The following is a 20,035-nucleotide window of genomic DNA, read 5'->3' as shown; positions in this document are numbered from 1 at the left end:
CTCAGGTGCTCCTCCTACCCTTCACAGGGGGTTCTGGAAAGGCTGGCTGGTGGAAGAACCCTGACAAAGCAAAAACAAAAGTACTGCGACTGACAGGTGTACGTTTATAATAATAGAGAAGACAATGCCATCAAAAAGAAAAAAAATGGCAAAGAAAATGGCAGAGATAGAATATAGCATTGTCTGAATGTGCTGTTCCTCTTCCCTAAATCCTCACTATGTTGAAATCGAGGCTTATCACATAGTCTCCTATTCAAACACTTTTGGGGTGATAATGTGGCCAATGCCAGGGCCCTGTGTTATTGGCACAGATGCCTGAACAACCTTCTCTTCAGGGAAAATGTAACAGAAAATGTTTAATCACGGTCTCTGTCTAATAGGGCCACCCTTAGTTCATGGCCCTCACTTCTTTAGCCTCTAAAGGCCAATGCATTGAAGGGGTCACTGAGCCCCAAAACAGTGTCAAAAACAGGCAGAACCACTCAGCCAGCCAGCAGCTCTTCCATTCCTGCTGACTCCCAATGTTCCGACAATCCATTGTTCTCCCAATGTGATATTCGCTAAGTGCCAGAGCACTACTAAAGAAATGAAATGAGCTGACCTTGCATTATTGTGCGAAGTCAGCTGATTCAAGCACAGGCACAGGCAACACCTAAAGAGCTGAACCAGGACGACATTATCTTTCCTCAGACTGTAGAACTGTGGAACCCCTTACCTTCCTCAGTCTCCCTCCTAAAATGTGCAAGCTTTTATCACCTATACTACTTAATTTACCTCATTTTCTCTACTACTCTTTTCAACCTTGGTGGTGTCCTACACTAGGGACCTTGCTGCCTTTATCTAGGCTCGTCCATTTAAAAAAAAAGGAAAAAGTAGATGGTGACTCCTATACAGGTACAACACAGTTTCTGGTAGCCAAGCAACTATAAAATGAAGGGGTAACTAATATACAAGCTGTCACTATATGAGGTTTGCTGAGATTAGGGAACTGGGTGAAAGGAAGAAATGTCTGTTCATATTCACACATAGCATGCTTCAAAATAACATGAAGTGCTGTAAACCTCAGGTAAATTCAAGTAACAAGAGAGTGAAAAAACCCATTAAAGGCAAGAAATTAATATCAAATTACTATAAAGAAGCTTAATTTTAAATCTAGATCTTAAATCTAGAGCCAGTGACCTACCTTTATAATATTGGCAATAATTAGAGTGTACTTTAATATTTATTTAAGTAGCCATCCAAAATTATGATATTTTATATCAGCGAACAGAGCAGTTTCTTCTGCTATCCCGCCAAACGCACACTATAAAAACTTTATGAAAGTGATTATTTTTATATTGTATCAAAATATAGATGGAGTATTAATGCCCAAGTGCTCTGTATTTGTATAAAAATTATGACAATTTTTGGATAGAAAATCCTGCTTTCCTTTCAGCACCATTAACTGGAAGTGGTCTCATCAGTGTTTTTAATCATCAACCTCAAGAGCCACCTACTCCATGAAAAAACATTACGTCACTGTTGCCTCTGTGGGTGACTGGGTGTGAGGTCCTCCTCCAAGAGTTCCGTCAGCCTGTTGGCTGAACGCAGTTTTCTTCTTGGCAGTCTTTTCGATGGCACCAAATTGTTTGACACCCCGGCAGATATTTTTGTTGAAAGTGATCAGATTCGATCTCTTTCCAAGGGATTCTATGGACCACTTTAATTAAGGACATCACTTTCTACAATAGCAAACATCAGCATTGCCAGGTACTAATTTATAGGGATCCTGAACCTTATGTTAGCCTAGTTAAGGTGTTTGTTTTAATTTGACAGCTTAACCTATAATCAGTGATAAATTAGAACATGAGAATGTGGAAATATAATAAGAATTTGCTAACTATGCAAGGTCAATGCCTATTTACAGCCAAAAAACAGCCTTTACATCTGCAGATAAGACCATTGCAGCCTGCATGTTTAAGTAGGTCTACAATCTGTCAATTGTTTGACTATGAATATGTGTATGTTGCCCCCTATTGTTAAACACCTTAAAAATTACTGCACACGACTGTTGCTTAACTGCAGAATTACCCTGAATATTACAGACCGTCCAAAATCAGGTCCGCTGCTTTAACACATTGAATACAAGTGCCTTGGATTGTGTGTTGCCATGGTAGCTCAATCGTTCCTATGATTTTGCAGAACTATATGTGACTCATACAGCAACTCACATTAACGCAGGCTATTAGCCTTCAGGAAGGCCTTTTTATTCTATTGCTTTTAAAGGGCGTAAATCTATACAAATAAAGTATTATGGTGAATGGTGCAATTGCAAATGGCAGAATCTTACCGAAGAGCATTCATTAATTTGTTCATTCAATGTCTTAAAAGAAAATAACAAGAATAAAAGCAAAGGAAAAAAACACACAGATATGTCTGTAAGTGGACAAAAGAACTCCAGATTTAAAGTGTGATGGAAACATCTACAGGTTGACAGAATTGCTTTAGCAGAGCTGCTTTGGAAATGTTTGAGAGGAATTCTCACCCCAGACACTTTCATTCTATCTTTTATACATGAAGGGCCCATGTTGCTTTCTCAACAAGCTTGACTGATAATATTGTTTGAAAATAAACACTAAGAGGTGTTGTTGATTTTCAGCTTTTGAATGGTTGGGATTAAGAACTGATCAGTGCAGCTTGTGTGTTTTTTTCCAAGAAGGTATTGTTAGAATTAGAAATCTTTTGAGGCAGTGTTAGAAAAATAATTATTCAGAGTATCAGACTTGACTCAAGAGAACCTTTATTGCCGGGTAGGGGTAGTACAGTGGGTTAGCAGGCTGTCTTTTAATTGAACCAGAGTTGATCAGAGGCAGTGTAGTGCTGTAGTTCCATTGCCTCTTGGGAAACTGGCTGACATTGCCCCAAATCATTTCAAGAAAATCTGCTGACCCACTACCACAAAATATCCATTCTTTTTCAATAGATTTCAGTTCATTTTTGATCTGCTAAATATGACTCTCAATTGGCATCTATCATCATTTTCTATGCAACAAAGCAATAATTTTCTTACCTTTTTAAGTTATTGTTGCATCGAGAAAGGTATTTTTTCACGCAGAGTTTAATACAGGAAGTAAAATATTTTGATTGATCGTTTTGAAAGTTGCGGGCCAACAGCCGCTCCCTGATATCAAGGGAGCTCAGATTTCAGATTCTCCACATGAAGATAGCGAATCCCTCAGAGTGACAATACCAGACACCCCATGCTTTCATCAAGGGAAGGTACAGATACCTCTGCTATCCCTTCACAGCTAATTGAAAATCTTCAGGTGGGCGAGCCACCTTCTTCCAGCATCACTGGCAGCAGAAGGCAAGCACAGAGGGCTCCTTCAAAGGTGGATAACATTGGGTAAAAACCGCATGGCTGTCAAAAGGCAACAGAGTACACAATGAAGGTATAATTACGCAAAATGAAGTCAATAAATTGCTTCATAATAACCACCTTTCACTTTGCTGCAGAGCAGGCTCAGTGGGCCAATAGACATACTTCTGTTTCTACTTTGTTCCCTGTTAGTTGGCTCAGATTTTCCCAACTTCTTGTTCATTCTGCTAAAGGAAGAAGTCAGCATGACAGGACAAACTGATCTGCTATCTAAGTGTAAATTCTTGTAATTAATGACCGTCCAATAATGACCTTAATGCTCTTTTTGCAGCACTTTCAGGAAATCCCTGCCACTGTTTTATATACATCAGAAACTGGGAACCATTATTCACAACAAATTGTTGGATGTAGCATGGCTTTCCTCATTGTCAATAGGCTGTCAGCAACTTTACCAACATCTACTCGCTCCAGTGAGTTTCTACCATTTTTGCTAATCGCTCTGACCACTGAGAAGCTTTATGTGGAATGCACACCTGTCATCTGACCCCATTGCCCAGGCAATGTTGGATGTTACAGGATCAACAGTGCATCTCTCACTGAACCTGATCCAGAGACTGGTAAGAGGCTGCGGAACTACGTAGATTGAGGATCAGTTGCTCCAGTGAGTTTAAAATTAACTGAATAAATAAAAACAAAAACCTTACGGTATACCTCAAGGGTGATGAGAAGAAGAAATTAATTCATTAAAATAATATTCAAAATATGCTGCTCCCTTAAATTTGAAGAGGAAAGCAATGTCCAAATTCTGAGAATTGAAATGCTTGAGATATTTCCTCCCACTCAGGGAGCCTAAGAAACAACAATGGGAAAATTGGATTTATTATCTCATGGGTTAGGCTTCTTTTATTTAAAAAAAACTGTTTGTGCTCCTGCAAGTCTGTTTTTCCATTTGTCACTTATTTCTCTAACTTGCTTCAGTTTGTCTCTCCAGACTTGTCATTTTCAATAATATTAGCCTTAGATCAACATGGTCTGACCTTGCTGCCTTAGTTCTGTTTCTAAAGCATCAATACATGAATGCACCAAGGTTCCCCCACTTCCCTCACGAACCATGGTGCAGTGACTTCACCCAAACTAATGAACAAGGGTAGGAGAAAACAACATTACTGAAGTCCGCGTAAGATTTTTCTGCTATATTGCATATGATTAAACATTAAAAAAAACATAAATGATAAGTAAGATTTGAACTGCAGTTATACTACAGATACTACTCTCAGGCCAGTATCTGTATAGTGTGAAGCTAAGCTAGCAGACCCAAGACACACGACTGGCTGGAACTCACAGGTAGCTAATTTCTAATATAAGGAGAGAACAGGAAGGAATACGGATTTTTTCTCCAACATTATGAAAATTATTTCTGCGTTATGTTTACAAAGTACTCAGGCTGTCAAACACACTTTTAAAGCCTGGGTTTACACCAAGCTGGAATTGTACTACATCCGTGCAAAGCCCAAGCAGAGTAAGACTGCCTACTGGAGGGAGTCTCAGACCTCCCTGCTTCAGGGCACTCCAATGCTCTAAGTGAGCTGCAAAAATATGTTTGAAACAGGGTAAGACCCCCCCTGAAATCATTAGTTTACAGTAGAAAGAACAATCAGGTCACATCTATCATAATGACAGAAAATCAAACAGGCACTTTCAAACTGGCTCGTCTGATCAGCAACGCTGCAAGCTAATTAGACTACATATCTAAAATTAATACAAATCTTTATACAGTAATTTAATTTTCAAGAAAACTTTGGACATTCTGTTCAGGCCCACTTATGATCATGAAAAATGCGAAGAGGTAGATTGCTTCAAATGCCCTTAATTTTGTTTGGTTGAGTATTCTCCAACAGAATTACAGCACAGATAATGGACAGCAATCTAATATACGACTGCTTTTCTATAAGTTATTTTTCGCACTAACACTCTTTATTAAAGAGCAAACTTTTGAAAATAACTTGAGAGTAAAGGTGCAAAATTCAAGATAGGAGTTCTATTTCCACTTCTGGTATGCAAGTTCTCCTTACAAGAGCATTCCAGTGACCTACACATTCAAATGATCTATTTAAAGCAATCATTAGGAGTTTCCGCTGTACAGGTATAGTAACCAATGATGGCTGAGGACATGTGAATTTTGCTGTAATTTTTATATCAAGAAACGGTATTGCAAGATATTTTAGGAAGGACACTAGTGTCTCAGGCAATGGGATCATTGTGCCACTAACAGTGCTTCACATAGGTTTTTTAAACTAATTCATTTAGAATAAATGTTTTTGCCAGTAATACTGCAGAGCCTATTATTGTGAATTTCTCTATCTGATTCTCTGATCAGGGAACATGGAAGAAGAATTCCTCTGTTTGCTATTTACTGTGAAATTGCAAACGTGTTGTTTATATTTGCGTCTATAATTTTGCTACAGATAGTGATCAGAGAAAATCTTGTCCCATTGAGGCTTCATAGTTCAAGGTGTTCTGGCTGTTGCTGGGACTGTGACTCACCTCCTGATACCCTAAAGTCTTTCCACCATCTACAAGGCACAAGTCAGGAGTGTGATGGAATACTCTCCACTTTCCTGGATGAGTGCAGCTCCAACAACACTCAAGAAGCTCGACACCATCCAGGACAAAGCAGCCCACTTGATTGGTACCCCATCCACCACCCTAAACATTCACTCCCTTCACCACCGGCGCACCGTGGCTGCAGTGTGTACCATCCAAAGGATGCACTGCAGCAACTCACCAAGGCTCTTCGACAGCACCTCCCAAACCCATGCCCTCTACTAGAAGGACAAGGGCAGCAGGCACATGGGAACAACACCACCTGCACCTTCTCCTCCAACTCACATACCATCCTGACTTGGAAATATATCGCTGTTCCTTAATCGTCGCTGGGTCAAGATCCTGCAACTTCCTACCTAACAGCACTGTGGGAGAACCGTCACCACACAGACTGCAGCGGTTCAAGAAGGCGGCTCACCACCACCTTCTCAAGGGCAATTAGGGATGGGCAAAAATGCTGGCCTTGCCAGCAATGCCCACATCCCATGAACGAATCAAAAAGTCATAAGATTATCCCCCATCACCACTGACTCCCAGTTTTAAATTTCATATAAAAGCATAGCCTATTCAAGCAGATTTTCACTTGGGAAAATCAATGTCAACTGGGCGGTAAGGGCCTCAAAATGGGGTCGATAAAGTTACCTCTCTATTGACCCTGGCGCTCCGGCTGCAGCCAATTTGAAAGGCGCCTACCCCTGGGCAGCGTGAAATAGGCTAGAGGCTTCTTTCCCATGCAAATCGAGGTCCTGATAGCTAGGATCCTGATTGCAATCTTAAGGGACTCATGGGCAGAGCATATGCCCACAGTGCTCCTCCTGGCTCCACAAACATATTGCCAGCCCAACCTCAGCATGGCCTCCCTCCCCCTCCGAGGACTTATCTGTGGGCCTCTGCCAGAATCCTAGCTGGCCGACATTCCCCAAGCCGAAGACCAGCGAGCTGCATCGGGGCTCTGGTTTGGCGCCCCCCCCCCCAGCTCATCTGTCAAATTCACCTGCGGCAGCCTCTTCACTGCCAGAACGGGCAACCAGCCGCTGCCCAACGGTCAAAATCAGCCTGATTAATCCAATCATTTCTTTGTAAAGAATAGTTTGTAGATTGAAGGACAACACTAGTGGAGCCATCAACATTGAAGAAATGTTAGAAGGGAGATTCACGTTCAAAAAATGTGACATAAACATATGAGTCTTGAATTTACACTGTTCCACATTAGCATTATGGATACTTAACATGCTTGAATGAAATGGCTTTGCTATTTTACCACAAGCATTAATCCGTTTATTTTAAACGGGTGGCCGTTGAAATAGCGGACAAATTTCATATAAACGTGTTAAGCCTTTGTATGCAATTTCGCGCTATGGAGCTGTGTTGATTTTTAATAAGACACAGAAAAATACATCATATAGCAAAAATGAGTGAATCTCATTCCAAATTTGTGAGTTTGATGGCTCTGTGACATCACCTTTAGTAATTGAGAACATGCCTCACTTTAGCTAGGAATGTAAAACAACTATAATTTGGCTGTGATTTGATTTTTGTTTGAAGGATTTAGTTACATCTTTTCAAACTTTATGATGAGGTCTAGAATTGGATCTAATTATTTTACATCATTTGTGTAATTGTCAGAACTAATGATGTTACTGGTCTGTACCAATGAAGGTTAAGGTCACAAATTGGAAATGTGAAGCATCTTTGCAAAGCTGCTTTACGCCCTGGGATCCCTCTGTACAAGCAATGTAAACCGATATGAAAAAGGATGTCACGTAAGTTGGGTTGACAGTTAATAACCACATCCAAAGAGCTGGTTATAGTAGAAATGTTAAATGTTTATTGGGGCTGTTAGAAATACAGCAATGATTGAAAATTGTTGTCGGAGCAGAAAAGAAAGCTGAAGAAAGTTGCTCTGTTATAAATTTCAAGTCTAACAAAACTACTTGAAAGAAGACCCTGTATCAACTTTAGATACAAAATGCCAAATTTTATTACCGGGCTGCTGAAATGAAATTGCATAAGGTCTCCAGTCCACAGCTCTAATGCAGCGATTTTTATTGCTTCTTCGACTGCTAGTGCTTGGCTTTTTTTGCTGCACTTTGTTTTGCGGGAACGGTTAGTATGGAGGTACTGCCAGTGAAACTTATTTTATTTTGTGGGGTTTATTAGACTTGGTCCTGATAATTGGCCAGATTTTGCTCTGAAAATAACAGTGAGGCTAACAGGGCTCACCATTATTTCTGTTCATCTGGTACAGCAACTTCTGGCGACCGCACATGCGCAGTTAAATGCGGAAATCCGGAAGTTCCTCTACCAGATGCCCTACTCCTCCGTAAGTTTTGCAAGAACTGCATCTCGCCAACTGACTCACCATTAAAATGAATGCTACTGCGCAAAGTCTTCTACTGCCCTGATGGAAACAAAGTAATCTCGCCAAAAAAAGGTGCATCACGTTTTTTTTTTAAGTCTAAGCAAACTTTTAATGGTGTGGTAAGTCTTAATGACTGCCAAACAATCTCTCTGGCACTGAAAATTAACTTTTACTAGTGTGGAGTCTCATTCCTTCAGATTTCAGTTGTTGTTGGATATTTAAAAAAAAAAATTTTTAACTTTTTCTTTCTGTCTCTTTTATCTCTGTCTCTTAATTCCATATTTATTACCTTCTCTTTATTTCGCTTTCTGTAACTGATTTGACATTGAATTCATTATTCCAACTTGGTTCTCATTCTGCGTAGCTTCAATCTGATTGGTTAAAGGGATAGCCAGCTGCTTGCCCCGGTCACTCAGGTCCCAGATGCCCTGTAGAGGGCGCTGCTTTGGATGGAGCACCCAATGGGAGGAACTTCCCGTGCAAAAGCCCATGAAAAGTCTTTACGCAAGTCCAAGTCTACCAAACGGAGGGGGCCATTCACTCGCTGCTCAGAGCAAAATCCAACCCAATATTTTTTAAATGTGCAAACTATCCCAAAATTTTAATCATTATATCGTTGTCAGGCATTTAAATTATCTTTTATTATATAGGACTTTTCAAATTATTCCACTGGAAGAAATATTTTCTATTTAATGTCCTGTGACTTTTGTGATATGCAAGTCAATTTTGTCTCTGGTACATAGTCATAATTCCAATACAAAAAAGTGAGCAACAAATACATTTTGTTCTTATTCTTCCTCTACTCGATATTTGTAACACATGTGAAAACATGTTCTTTATATTCATATTTATGACTTTACTGCAAATATAAAATGTAAGTGGTATAGAGGGTGCAGAATTCTTAAAATGCATTCAGGAAAACTTTTTTAGCCAGTACGTAGCAAGCCCAACAAGAGCGGGGGCAGTTCTGGACTTAGTATTAGGGAATGAGGCTGGGCAGGTGGAAAGAGTATCAGTGGGAGAGCATTTTGCTGGTAGTGATCATAATTCAGTTAGATTTAGCATAGTTATGGAAAAGGACAAAGATAGAATAGGAGTAAAAGTTCTCAATTGGGGAAAGGCCAATTTTACTAAGCTGAGAAGTGACTTAGCAAAAGTGGACTGAAAACAGCTACTTGAAGGTAAATCAGTGTCAGAGCAGCGGGAGGCATTCAAGGAGGAAGATAGTGAGGGTTCAGAGCAAATATGTTCTCACAAAGAAAAAGGGTGGGACTCCCAAATCTACAGCCCCCTAGATGTCAAGGAGCATACAGGGTAAGATAAGGCAAAAAAGGGAAGCTTATGTCAAACACTGTGAGCTTAATACTGCAGAAAGCCTAGAGGAGTATAGAACGTGCAAAGGTGAAATTAAAAAGGAAATTAGGAAAGCAAAGGGAGGGCATGAAAAAATACTGACAAGTAAAATCAAGGAAAACCCAAAGATGTTTTATAAATACATAAAGAGCAAGTGGTTTACTAAGGAAAGAGTAGGGCCTATTTGAATCCAAAAAGGTAACCTATGTGTGGAGGCGGAAGATGTGGGCATGGTTCTTAATGAATACTTTGTCTGTCTTCACAAAAGAGGGGGACGATGCAGAGATTGTAGTTGAGGAGGAGGACTGTGAAATATTGGATGGGATAAACATAGTGAGAGGAAGTATTGAGGGGTTTAGCATCTTTGAAAGTAGATAAATCGTCAGGCCTGGATGAAATGTATCCCAGGCTGTTAAGAGAAGCAAGGGAGGAAGTAGCGGAGGCTCTGACCATCATTTTCCAATCCTCCCTGTCTACAGGCATGATGCCAGAAGATTGGAAGACTGCTAACATTGTACCATTGTTTAAAAAGGGAGAAAAGGATAGACCGAGTAATTACAGGCCTGTCAGACTAACCTCGGTGGTCGGCAAATTATTGGAAATAATTCTGAGGGACAGTATAAATTGTCATTTAGAAAGGCACCAATTAATTAAGGACAGTCAACATGGATTTGTTAAGGGAAGGTCGTGTCTGACTAACTTGATTGAATTTTTTGAGGAGATACCAAGGAGGGTCGATTAGGGTAGCACATTTGATGTAGTCTACATGGATTTTAGCAAGACTTTTGACAAGGCCCCACATGGCAGACTGATCAGAAAAGTAAAAGCCCAGGGGGATCCAAGGGAAAGTGGCAAGTCGGATCCAAAATTAGCTCAGTGGCAGGAAGCAAAGGGTAATGGTTGACGGGTGTTATTGTGACTTGAAGGCTGTTTCCAGTGGGGTTCCACAGGGTTCAGTACTAGGTCCCTTGCTTTTTGTGGTATATATTAATGATTTAGACCTAAATGTAGGGGGCATGATTAAGAAGTTTGCAGATGATACAAAAACTGGCCATGTGGCTGACAGTGAGCAGGAAAGCTGTGGACTGCAGGAAGAGATCAATGGACTGGTCAGGTGGGCAGAAAAGTGGTAAATGGAATTCAATCTGGAGAAGTGTGAGGTAATGCATTTGGGGAGGGCAAACTAGCCAAGGGAGTACACAATAAATCGGAGGAAACTGATAGGTGTGGAGGAACAGAGGGACCTTGGAGTGCATGTCCACAGATCCCTTAAGGTGGCAGGACAGGTAGCCACGGTGATTAAAAAGGCATATGGGATACTTTCCTATATTAGCCGAGGCATGGACTATAAGAGCAGGGAGGTTATGCTAGAACTGTATAAAACACTAGTTAGGCCACAGCTAGAGTACTGCATACAGTTCTGGTCACCACATTACAAGAAGGATGTAATTGCACTAGAGAGGGTGGAGAGGAGATTTACGAAGATGTTGCCAGGACTGGAGAATTTTAGCTATGAGGAAAAATTGGATAAGCTGGGATTGTTTTCTTTGGAACAGGGGAGGCTGAGGGGTGATTTAATTGAGGTGTATGAAATTATGAGGGGCCTAGATAGAGTGGATAGGAAGGATCTATTTCCCTTAGCAGAAGGGTCAGTGACCTGGGGGCATAGATTTAATGTAATTGGTGGAAGGATTAAAGGGGAGCTGAGGAGAATATTTTTCACCCAGAGGGTGGTAGGGGTCTCGAACTCACTGCCTGAACGGTGATAGAGGCAGAAACCCTCAACTCATTTAAAAAGTACTTGGATGTGCACTTGAAGTGCCATAACCTACAGGGCTACAGGCCAAGTGCTGGAAAGTGGGATTAAGATGGATGGCTCTTTTTTGGCCGGCATGGACACCATGGGCCAAATGGCCTCCTTCTGTGCCGTAACTTTCAATGATTCTAAATAGTACACAGAAGAAATCTTTCCCATTAAAGCTGTAATCACATCATTTTTTTCTTTGTTTTTTGTGGGATAGCAACTGGATTTCATTTTGCACCAATGTCGGAGATGACGAGAGCAAAAGGGTAAGAAAATGAAATATATATTTTGATGGAATTTTTTTTTTTGCCTTACCCTCACTAGTTGGCACTGACAATGTCCTTTAGGTGAGAATGTCATAAGAACGAACGGTTGGCAAATTATTATACTTTCTACTGCAATTTAATGCTTATCGGGACTTTTAGGTTTACATTAGAATTTGAACACAGAGTTTCATAAAACTGTTTTCCACACATTGGGGCAGATTTTCACTTTCTCAGCTGCTTTGGAGGATGGGTGTATAACAGGCGGCCAATTCGCTCCTGCCAGTTTTCTGTCACTGCTGAAAGAGAGAATCTACCCCATTATTTATGAAACAGGTTAATGGAGGCAAATTGGGATAACTTCTTATCGGAACCACGTCTCACTTCCGAACACCTATTGGGCAAGATACCCCAGTGCCACTCAGTCCACAATAACCGCCTGGGTTCTTATCCAGGTACTGCTGATGGTAATCTTCAGCAAAGTAGAATTCTTGAGCCTCACGGATTTCTGTTGTGATTTCACCATACCCACTTCCATTCAATTCCTGCAGAGACATGTAACAGTCAGAGTTTGTTAGATTCACAGCACAATTTAGACATTAAAAAAATTATAGTAAACCAGCTCTATAATTGTTATAAATATTATCCCTGCCCACTCAGCTTCACTTTATAAAGATTCCTACAACGTAAGACAGCAGCAATGGATGATAACTGAATTGAGTTAAATTAATTAAATAAACTGAGGTGCTCAAAAGAGACATAAATATTTGTTTGGGAAGTGAGGATATTAAGGGATATGCAAAAAGGCAGGGAAGTAGGATTAAAAAGAGTGTTGTCACGACTGACAAAACAGCAAAGCAGGCTTGATGTATTGAATGTCTTACTTCCATTCCCTCGTTCCTGAAAGACCATCCCCCGTAACAAGCCCACTCCTTCAACAGACCATATACGATCTATCCCAACATGGACTCTACTTCATCTATTTAATCTCCTAAAGTGAACTTCGAAATAAGTTTTCTCTGATCTCCAAAGATAATCATGTGAAACTCCAGAATATTATTATTATCCCTGTTATTAAAATTGAACCTTAGCTAGCTGCCAACCATAGACACCTTCCCTTCACCCCTCAGATCTGAGCAACGGAGGAACCATCACATTTCATGTAGCATTTGATCAACTCACTTTACACTTATCTCTGTAATATAGAATGTGGGTCCTATCCCAAATATCTAATCAGCTCCTTTTTGAAAGAATTAACCACCACAGCATTAGTTATTTTTGCTGTTTGAAAGATCAGGCACTCTACGGGGAAGAAAATCCTTCTAATCTCATTAATTTTGAACCTGCCAAATTCCAAACAGAATAACCTGCCTGAAATACAAAGAAAAAGTAGTTAGCATATTTCAATGAATTACCCCCTACCTGTACCCTCCTAACTCCACTCCTCTTTATTTTTGTCATATAAAGGGGTTTTTCCAACCTTACTGAACTACATTTGATGAAGTGTTATGTTCAAAATGTTAACCTATCCTTTTCTTTCAGATGCTGAAATTGTTGTGAATTTCCACCATTTTCTACATTTCGTCTTGTTCTTTTTTTTTTAAGGGATTTGCTCTTCTCTGAAGTCTCCACATGGTCCCGATTTTAACTCCGGACAGGTCTTGGGTGGCTGGGTAACGGGGTGAGTCAGAAACTAACCGGTGCTCTAGACATGAGGCCTGGGCTATTTTAACTTCCAGGCCTCATTTCAATCCCACCATCCGACTTCCCATCCGTCTGGGTAGGAAGTGGTGGAAAATCACGCAGCCCAGAGGCCGCCAGCTGCCATCACGTAGGTGGCGGGATTGACTTCCAGGGCCATCTCACGGGGATTTCGCATTCGGGGGTGGGGGGGGGGGGTCGGGGCAGGGGGCGGGGGGAGTTCACGGCAGTGGAGGCTTTCTTCGTGGGGCTAGGAAAGCAAATAAAGTTATCTGCTGGGGCCTCTTATGAGCCCGGCTCCTCTTCCCCCTGTCTTCACCTGGCAGGATAGCCACTGTGACTTCCCACACAGGCCATCCAGTTAAAATTGCATTCGGGACCAAACGCGCATGTGTAAAGAAGGACCCCCCCCTTGGTTTGGGCGGGTGTCCTTGCTGCTTGCTCAGTACAGCAGGTTAAAATTTGGAATAGTCAGCTGAGTAATCTGGGCAAGTTCTGCCAGGTGGGTAGGGTCAAAATCGCTCCCTACATATCAATATTGCTTTGCCCAGAATATTCCAAAATTGGCTTTACCAAATTGATACAGGGTTAAAGTATCTTGTTTGACTTATAATGAAATGCTCTCAAAGTGTAGATTGAAGTCATCATCAAATGCTGTAATCCTGCATTCTAGAAGTCCCTTCCTCCTTAGTATTTATGAACAGTGGAAACACCAGGGGAACGTGATTACTGAGGACCCTTATTCCCAGTTCCCAAAGTTATCTTCATGCATTCACCCTATTTCTCAGAAGAAAGGCTATGATGGTTAATGCTGCTCTTTTGTCAACTGGTCACATTTTGCTCCCACAGATAAAAACCCGACCTCTGGACAAACCAAAGTGCAAGTGACAGTTCAGATTGGAAACTGTAACTGTAACTAATGGGCAGCCTTCTTCCCCAAGAATTACAAATTCCCACTTCTACCTTTGTTCAAGACGCAGATTAATGGATAGTTCTAAAAGAGTCACAAGTAGTAATGTAGAAACTGTAAGAACAAAGGTCAAGCAGCTTATACATGTCCTAAGATTGTGCAGGAGCCTTTAGGTCTTATTTGTATTTTTGGGTATGTAGAACTTTCATGGATCGATGTACGAGATGGGAGTAATGGGGAGAATTTTACAGGATTATATTTTGCAGTGAGATACTAAATTACCTTTTACAGCTCTTTGCTGTTCCCAGAATACATTACAAACACCCATGAAGAACAGATCTGTCCCTACCAGTCTGCTCTTCATGGGTGATAAGAACAGGATTAGAATACTGGAAGAAAAACAAATGACAGTGAATTCAATTTAAAGCTACATCCTAATGACACAGTGTCTCAAATGGTATTGTTTGTAATAATATAATAGAAAAATACATTTGCATTCGTGTTTACGTATCAAGCCAGTACAGGAGCAATTTGAAATCTATTTTAGGTGTAGAACAAAATTCTCAACTCATATTATGCTCTCAACCTGCCTTGTAACAGAGGGACACAACAGTATTAGCAGCCATCGGGAATATTCCTAATCCAACAGGCTTAATATTCCATTTATACTTTCCTTCTTCCCTCCTCTCCCCTCACTTTTCTCCCCTTTGGAGTGAAATTGGTCTTGAGTGGTAGCACAAAGTGGGCGATAAAGGAAAAGAAAATTGGGCAGTGTGTAAAATGGGCAGTGTGTAAAATGGGCAGTGTGTAAAATGGGCAGCGATTCACTACCGCGCGTTCTGTGCTACCCCTCCAAGACCAATTTCACCCCCGTTTTCTCCTGAAGGCAGTGACTCATGCTAGGGTGCAGTTCCCTTCAGAATCTCTCTCAAATTGACAATTTATATGTCTGATTCTAGTCTCAGCAGTCTATGTAACTATATGAGGCCAAACTGTATCCCGTCCTCAGTTGGCACTTTCCAGCAGGCTGACAGGATAGCAATCAGGAGTGGCAACCATGGTGACTTTTCACCTGTCAAGCTTAGGGACATTAAGGCCAATGGTAGCATCTCCCACTGTCACCTCAATGCAGAACAGGAATTGAATTTGGGACCTTCAGGTGTGCGTAGCTCAGTACCACAACATTTACCTACTGGACTATTCAGGCAACAACTTTTACCTTCCAAACAATGAACAACTAGTCCCATAAAAGACTTTGAAAACATTTGCTGGCCCACTTAACATACAAGTGCAGCATTCAGCATCAAATGTAACCAAAAATCTCTGACAACGAGAAGTGATGTACAGTTACTGTAATTAAGCTGACCAACAAATGCATTTATTTTAACAGATGCTTCACAGGAACAGGCAACAAAACTGCAGGAAATGGAAAGACGAATCCCACAAAGGATGATATCCCCTATCTGTACCCTCCTAACTCCACTCCTCTTTATTTCTGTCATGTAAAGGGGTTTTTCCAATCTTACTCGGTATCGTCAACAGTGCTATCAAGCGGCACTTACTCACCAATAACCTGCTCACCGATGCTCAGTTTGGGTTCCGCCAGGACCACTCGGCTTCAGACCTCATTACAGCCTTGGTCCAAACATGGACAAAAGAGCTGAATTCCAGAGGTGAGGTGAGAGTGACTGCCCTTGACATCAAGGCAGCATTTGACCGAGTGTGGCACCAAGGAGCCCTAGTAAAATTGAAGTCAATGGGAATCAGGGGGAAAACTCTCCAGTGGCTGGAGTCATACCTAGCACAAAGGAAGATGGTAGTGGTTGTTGGAGGCCAATCATCTCAGCCCCAGTACATTGCTGCAGGAGTTCCTCAGGGCAGTGTCCTAGGCCCAACCATCTTCAGCTGCTTCATCAATGACCTTCCCTCCATCATAAGGTCAGAAATGGGGATGTTCGCTGATGATTGCACAGTGTTCAGTTCCATTCGCAACCCCTCAGATAAGGAAGCAGTCCATGCCCGCATGCAGCAAGACCTGGACAACATCCAGGCTTGGGCTGATAAGTGGCAAGTAACATTCGCGCCAGACAATGATCATCTCCAACAAGAGAGAGTCTAACCATCTCCCCTTGACATTCAACGGCATTACCATCGCCGAATCCCCCACCATCAACAGCCTGGGGTTCACAATTGACCAGAAACTTAACTGCACCAGCCATATAAATACTGTGGCTACAAGAGCAGGTCAGAGGCTGGGTATTCTGCGGTGAGCGACTCACCTCCTGACTCCCCAAAGCCTTTCCACCATCTACAAGGCACAAGTCAGGAGTGTGATGGAATACTCTCCACTTGCCTGGATGAGTGCAGCTCGAACAACACTCATGAAGCTCGACACAATCCAGGACAAAGCAGCCCACTTGATTGGCACCCCATCCACCACCCTAAACATTCACTCCCTTCACCACCGGCGCACCGTGGCTGCAGTGTGTACCATCCACAGGATGCACTGCAGCAACTCGCCAAGGCTTCTTCGACAGCACCTCCCAAACCTGCGACCTCTACCACCTAGAAGGACAAGGGCAGCAGGCACATGGGAACAACACCACCTGCACATTCCTCTCCAAGTCACACACCATCCCGACTTGGAAATATATCGCCGTTCCTTCATCGTCGCTGGGTCAAAATCCTGGAACTCCCTTCCTAACAGCACTGTGGGAGAACCTTCACTACACGGACTGCAGCGGCTCAAGAAGGCGACTCACCATCACCTTCTCAAGGGCAATTAGGGATGGGCAATAAATGCTGGCCTCACCAGCGACGCCCGCATCCCAGGTACGAATAAAAAAATACCAATACTGGCGTTCAAAAGGGATCAGTAAACTGCTGTGTTGATTGAGGGAGTGAAAGAATAAAAAAAATACTCAGACCTACAGCAGAAAATGGAATTGAAAATGTACTAATTAGATACAGTCAACTGAATTACTATATTTGAAAATTTTAATTGAAGAGCATGCAATGATTCATTTTAATCAAACAATTTAAACTCAGGAGCCAGGAGTGAAGAAAACTCTCAGGCAGGGTGGAAATAAATTGCCCCCACCCTCATTATAAAGTTTCCAGTTACATTCAAATTCATAATTATTCTGGGATCACACTTTATGGATTGTACTTTCAGTAAAGGTTATAGTTAGCATTGTGAACAAAAATGATGAATAATAAAGCATTTTGAGATAAAGTAAGAAAGTAGAATTCCATGCAGTATTATAGCCAGGTCTTATAACAAGATATCAATCTTACAGGATCAATAGAAAATAGTTAGGTCATAATCAACAAGGCATTAAAAATGGCCAGATGTACTGTCTATGGCTACTGGACCTTTTCATTCCCGTGCATCATTTTCTATTCTTATAAAGAAAACTTCATTATAATGCGCAAAATGCTTAGCTCCATAGGACTGTGCTATAATGAGTGGAATCTATTTTTACAGAGCGTGTTTTATCGGAATGGTTTTGAATTCTGCAACATTTCTCAACTTGTGTTTTGTCAGGTATTTCTTGCTTCTTTGCAAATAAGCAGGGATGACTATTCTGATAAATATTAATTAGAGACTCAGATTTGAATATTCTAAAATCAACAAATTCCAGCAGCTGGATGCACACCCACACTATACTGCAAAATAAAACAGGTGCATGAGTGTACTCACCAAACCACTATAAAGACAGGCACATATTGTGAAGCTGTGACCAATCAACACAAAAATAACAACATTACACATCACCTACTTCTGGAGGATTCATTCCCTTCCACTTATCTGGATGTGAATTTGAGGCACGATAATGACATTCCACACACACACACACACACACAGCCAGCTGTGAATCAGAATTGTCAAACTGGGGCAACTAAGGAATTTTCTAAAAAATTCAAAATCGTCCAAATTTAGACCAGTTTGTTTTGCAGATACAGATTTGTCACTCGTCCCTACAAGATACTCCACAGATGACGACGCTGGTGTTGAAGGAACACTCCACTTAGTATCAGTAATGACACTGCACATGGTTTAAGCCTACCATGATTTCTACGATAAACTACGTCACTTTGGATAATCTCTCAAGAGTGGGCCCTTTATGAAAATGCATTTACATGAAGATTTCTGCTTTTGAATCTGTCTAAAATTAAGCAGTTTATTGTTAAAAAGTTTCATTAGACTTTGTTTGTCTACCATTTATATTGACAGTCTAAAGGACTGCAATGTCAGCAGCAATATCCTCATTTATTGAATATTTGTTAACAGCAATCTCTTATTTCAAAGCATGAGCCTGTGAACAAGACATGGCCTTTGTCTACGCAGACATGTTATTAAGTATACTTTTTGTACAACTACTTCTGCATTTAAGCAAGTTGTGCATTGTCACAAGTTTTGCCTACTAGAATACTTCCTGATCAAAATTGACTTTATTTAAGAAAGCATGGAATGGGAAAAGGCCAATCATTCTGTCAAGCCTGTTCCTTCCGTTCAATAATACCCTGACATATACTCTTTCTGACTCCTTAATAGACTAGGCAAAAATAGTTTTAATTCTGCCGCTGCTCTGAATTCAGGGATGTTTTAAAAAATAGCTTTGACATTCTCAATCATAAAGAATAGTCATCAAATTGTAGGTGGGAAACACATGTATGCTAGTCTCTTATGTTTAAGTAGAACACCAAGCAGTATAATGCAGGCTACACTATGGTCTGCTGCTCAACCAGCTTTAGGTTATAACATGGGACTGGTGTACGATATTATTAATAGAATCATAGAAATTACAAAATAGAAGGAGGCAATTCGGACCATAATGTTTGCGCTGGTTCTAGTTCCTTAATTGGAGTTACCTACTTTAATCCCATTTCCCTGCCCTCTCCCTGTATCCTTTTATATTCTTCCTTTTCAAATAGTTATCCAATTCCCTTTAAAATTATGTTATAGTCTCTTCTCAATAGCACTTGTGGTCAAGCATTCCATGTTCTGTATAAAAAGGTTCTTCTAACTTTCTAATTCATTCTTCTAGTGATGATCCTGTATCTATGCACCCTTGTTAGTGATTTTCCAACCAATGAAAACTACTTTTCGCTGTTTATAATTTTTAAAACCTCTATTGAATTCCCTCCTTAATCTTCTTTGTTCTAGTGGGGAAGAAAGCTCCAATTTTGCTTTTTTTCATACCTATAAACTCTCATTCCTGGTATCATTCCAGTGAATCTCCACTGTGCCCTTTCTATGGCTCGAATATCCTTCTATAATGGAGTGCCGAGAACTCATGAAATATTGAACTGTGGAATAACCAACATCTACGTACAAATTCAACATCACCTCCTTGCTCTTATATTCAATGCCGCTATACAAAGTTCAGAAACTGATTTGCCTTTTTATGGCCTTTATCTATCTGCACCCCTATATCTCTTTGTTCCGACACTGTCTTACCATTCATGGTAGACAATTAACATCAAACTATTCTGGTGTTCATAAGTTATGAAAAGCAACTTGCTATAATCCTTTTTGCTTAAGAATGTTGTAGACAATAATAGTGATTAAAGGGGGTAAATAATTTGTGAAAGAATACAAATAAGTTTCCATTGGGGATAATTAATAAAGATAAGGAGTGTAAGTTTATACAGTCACCTGTTTAATCTATATCAA

The 20,035-nt window shown here is 40.8% G+C and overlaps 1 protein-coding gene across 2 annotated transcripts in view; it reads right to left on the bottom strand.

The window, feature by feature from the left end:
* Positions 1-8,985: 8,985 nt before the first annotated feature.
* Positions 8,986-20,035, bottom strand: part of msraa (methionine sulfoxide reductase Aa) — a 321,830-nt gene continuing 310,780 nt past the window's right edge. For both annotated transcript variants that reach the window (XM_067984453.1, XM_067984456.1), the window contains one exon: positions 8,986-12,289. In XM_067984453.1, coding sequence (XP_067840554.1) covers positions 12,125-12,289 — 165 coding nt within the window. In that variant the 3' untranslated portion in view covers positions 8,986-12,124. The remainder of the gene's footprint in view (positions 12,290-20,035) is intronic.

The sequence above is a fragment of the Heptranchias perlo genome, chromosome 5 (assembly GCF_035084215.1).
Source record: "Heptranchias perlo isolate sHepPer1 chromosome 5, sHepPer1.hap1, whole genome shotgun sequence".
Lineage (NCBI taxonomy): Eukaryota > Metazoa > Chordata > Chondrichthyes > Hexanchiformes > Hexanchidae > Heptranchias > Heptranchias perlo.
Note: the sequence above shows the minus strand (reverse complement) of the source record. Positions and strands in the feature narration are given on the sequence as shown.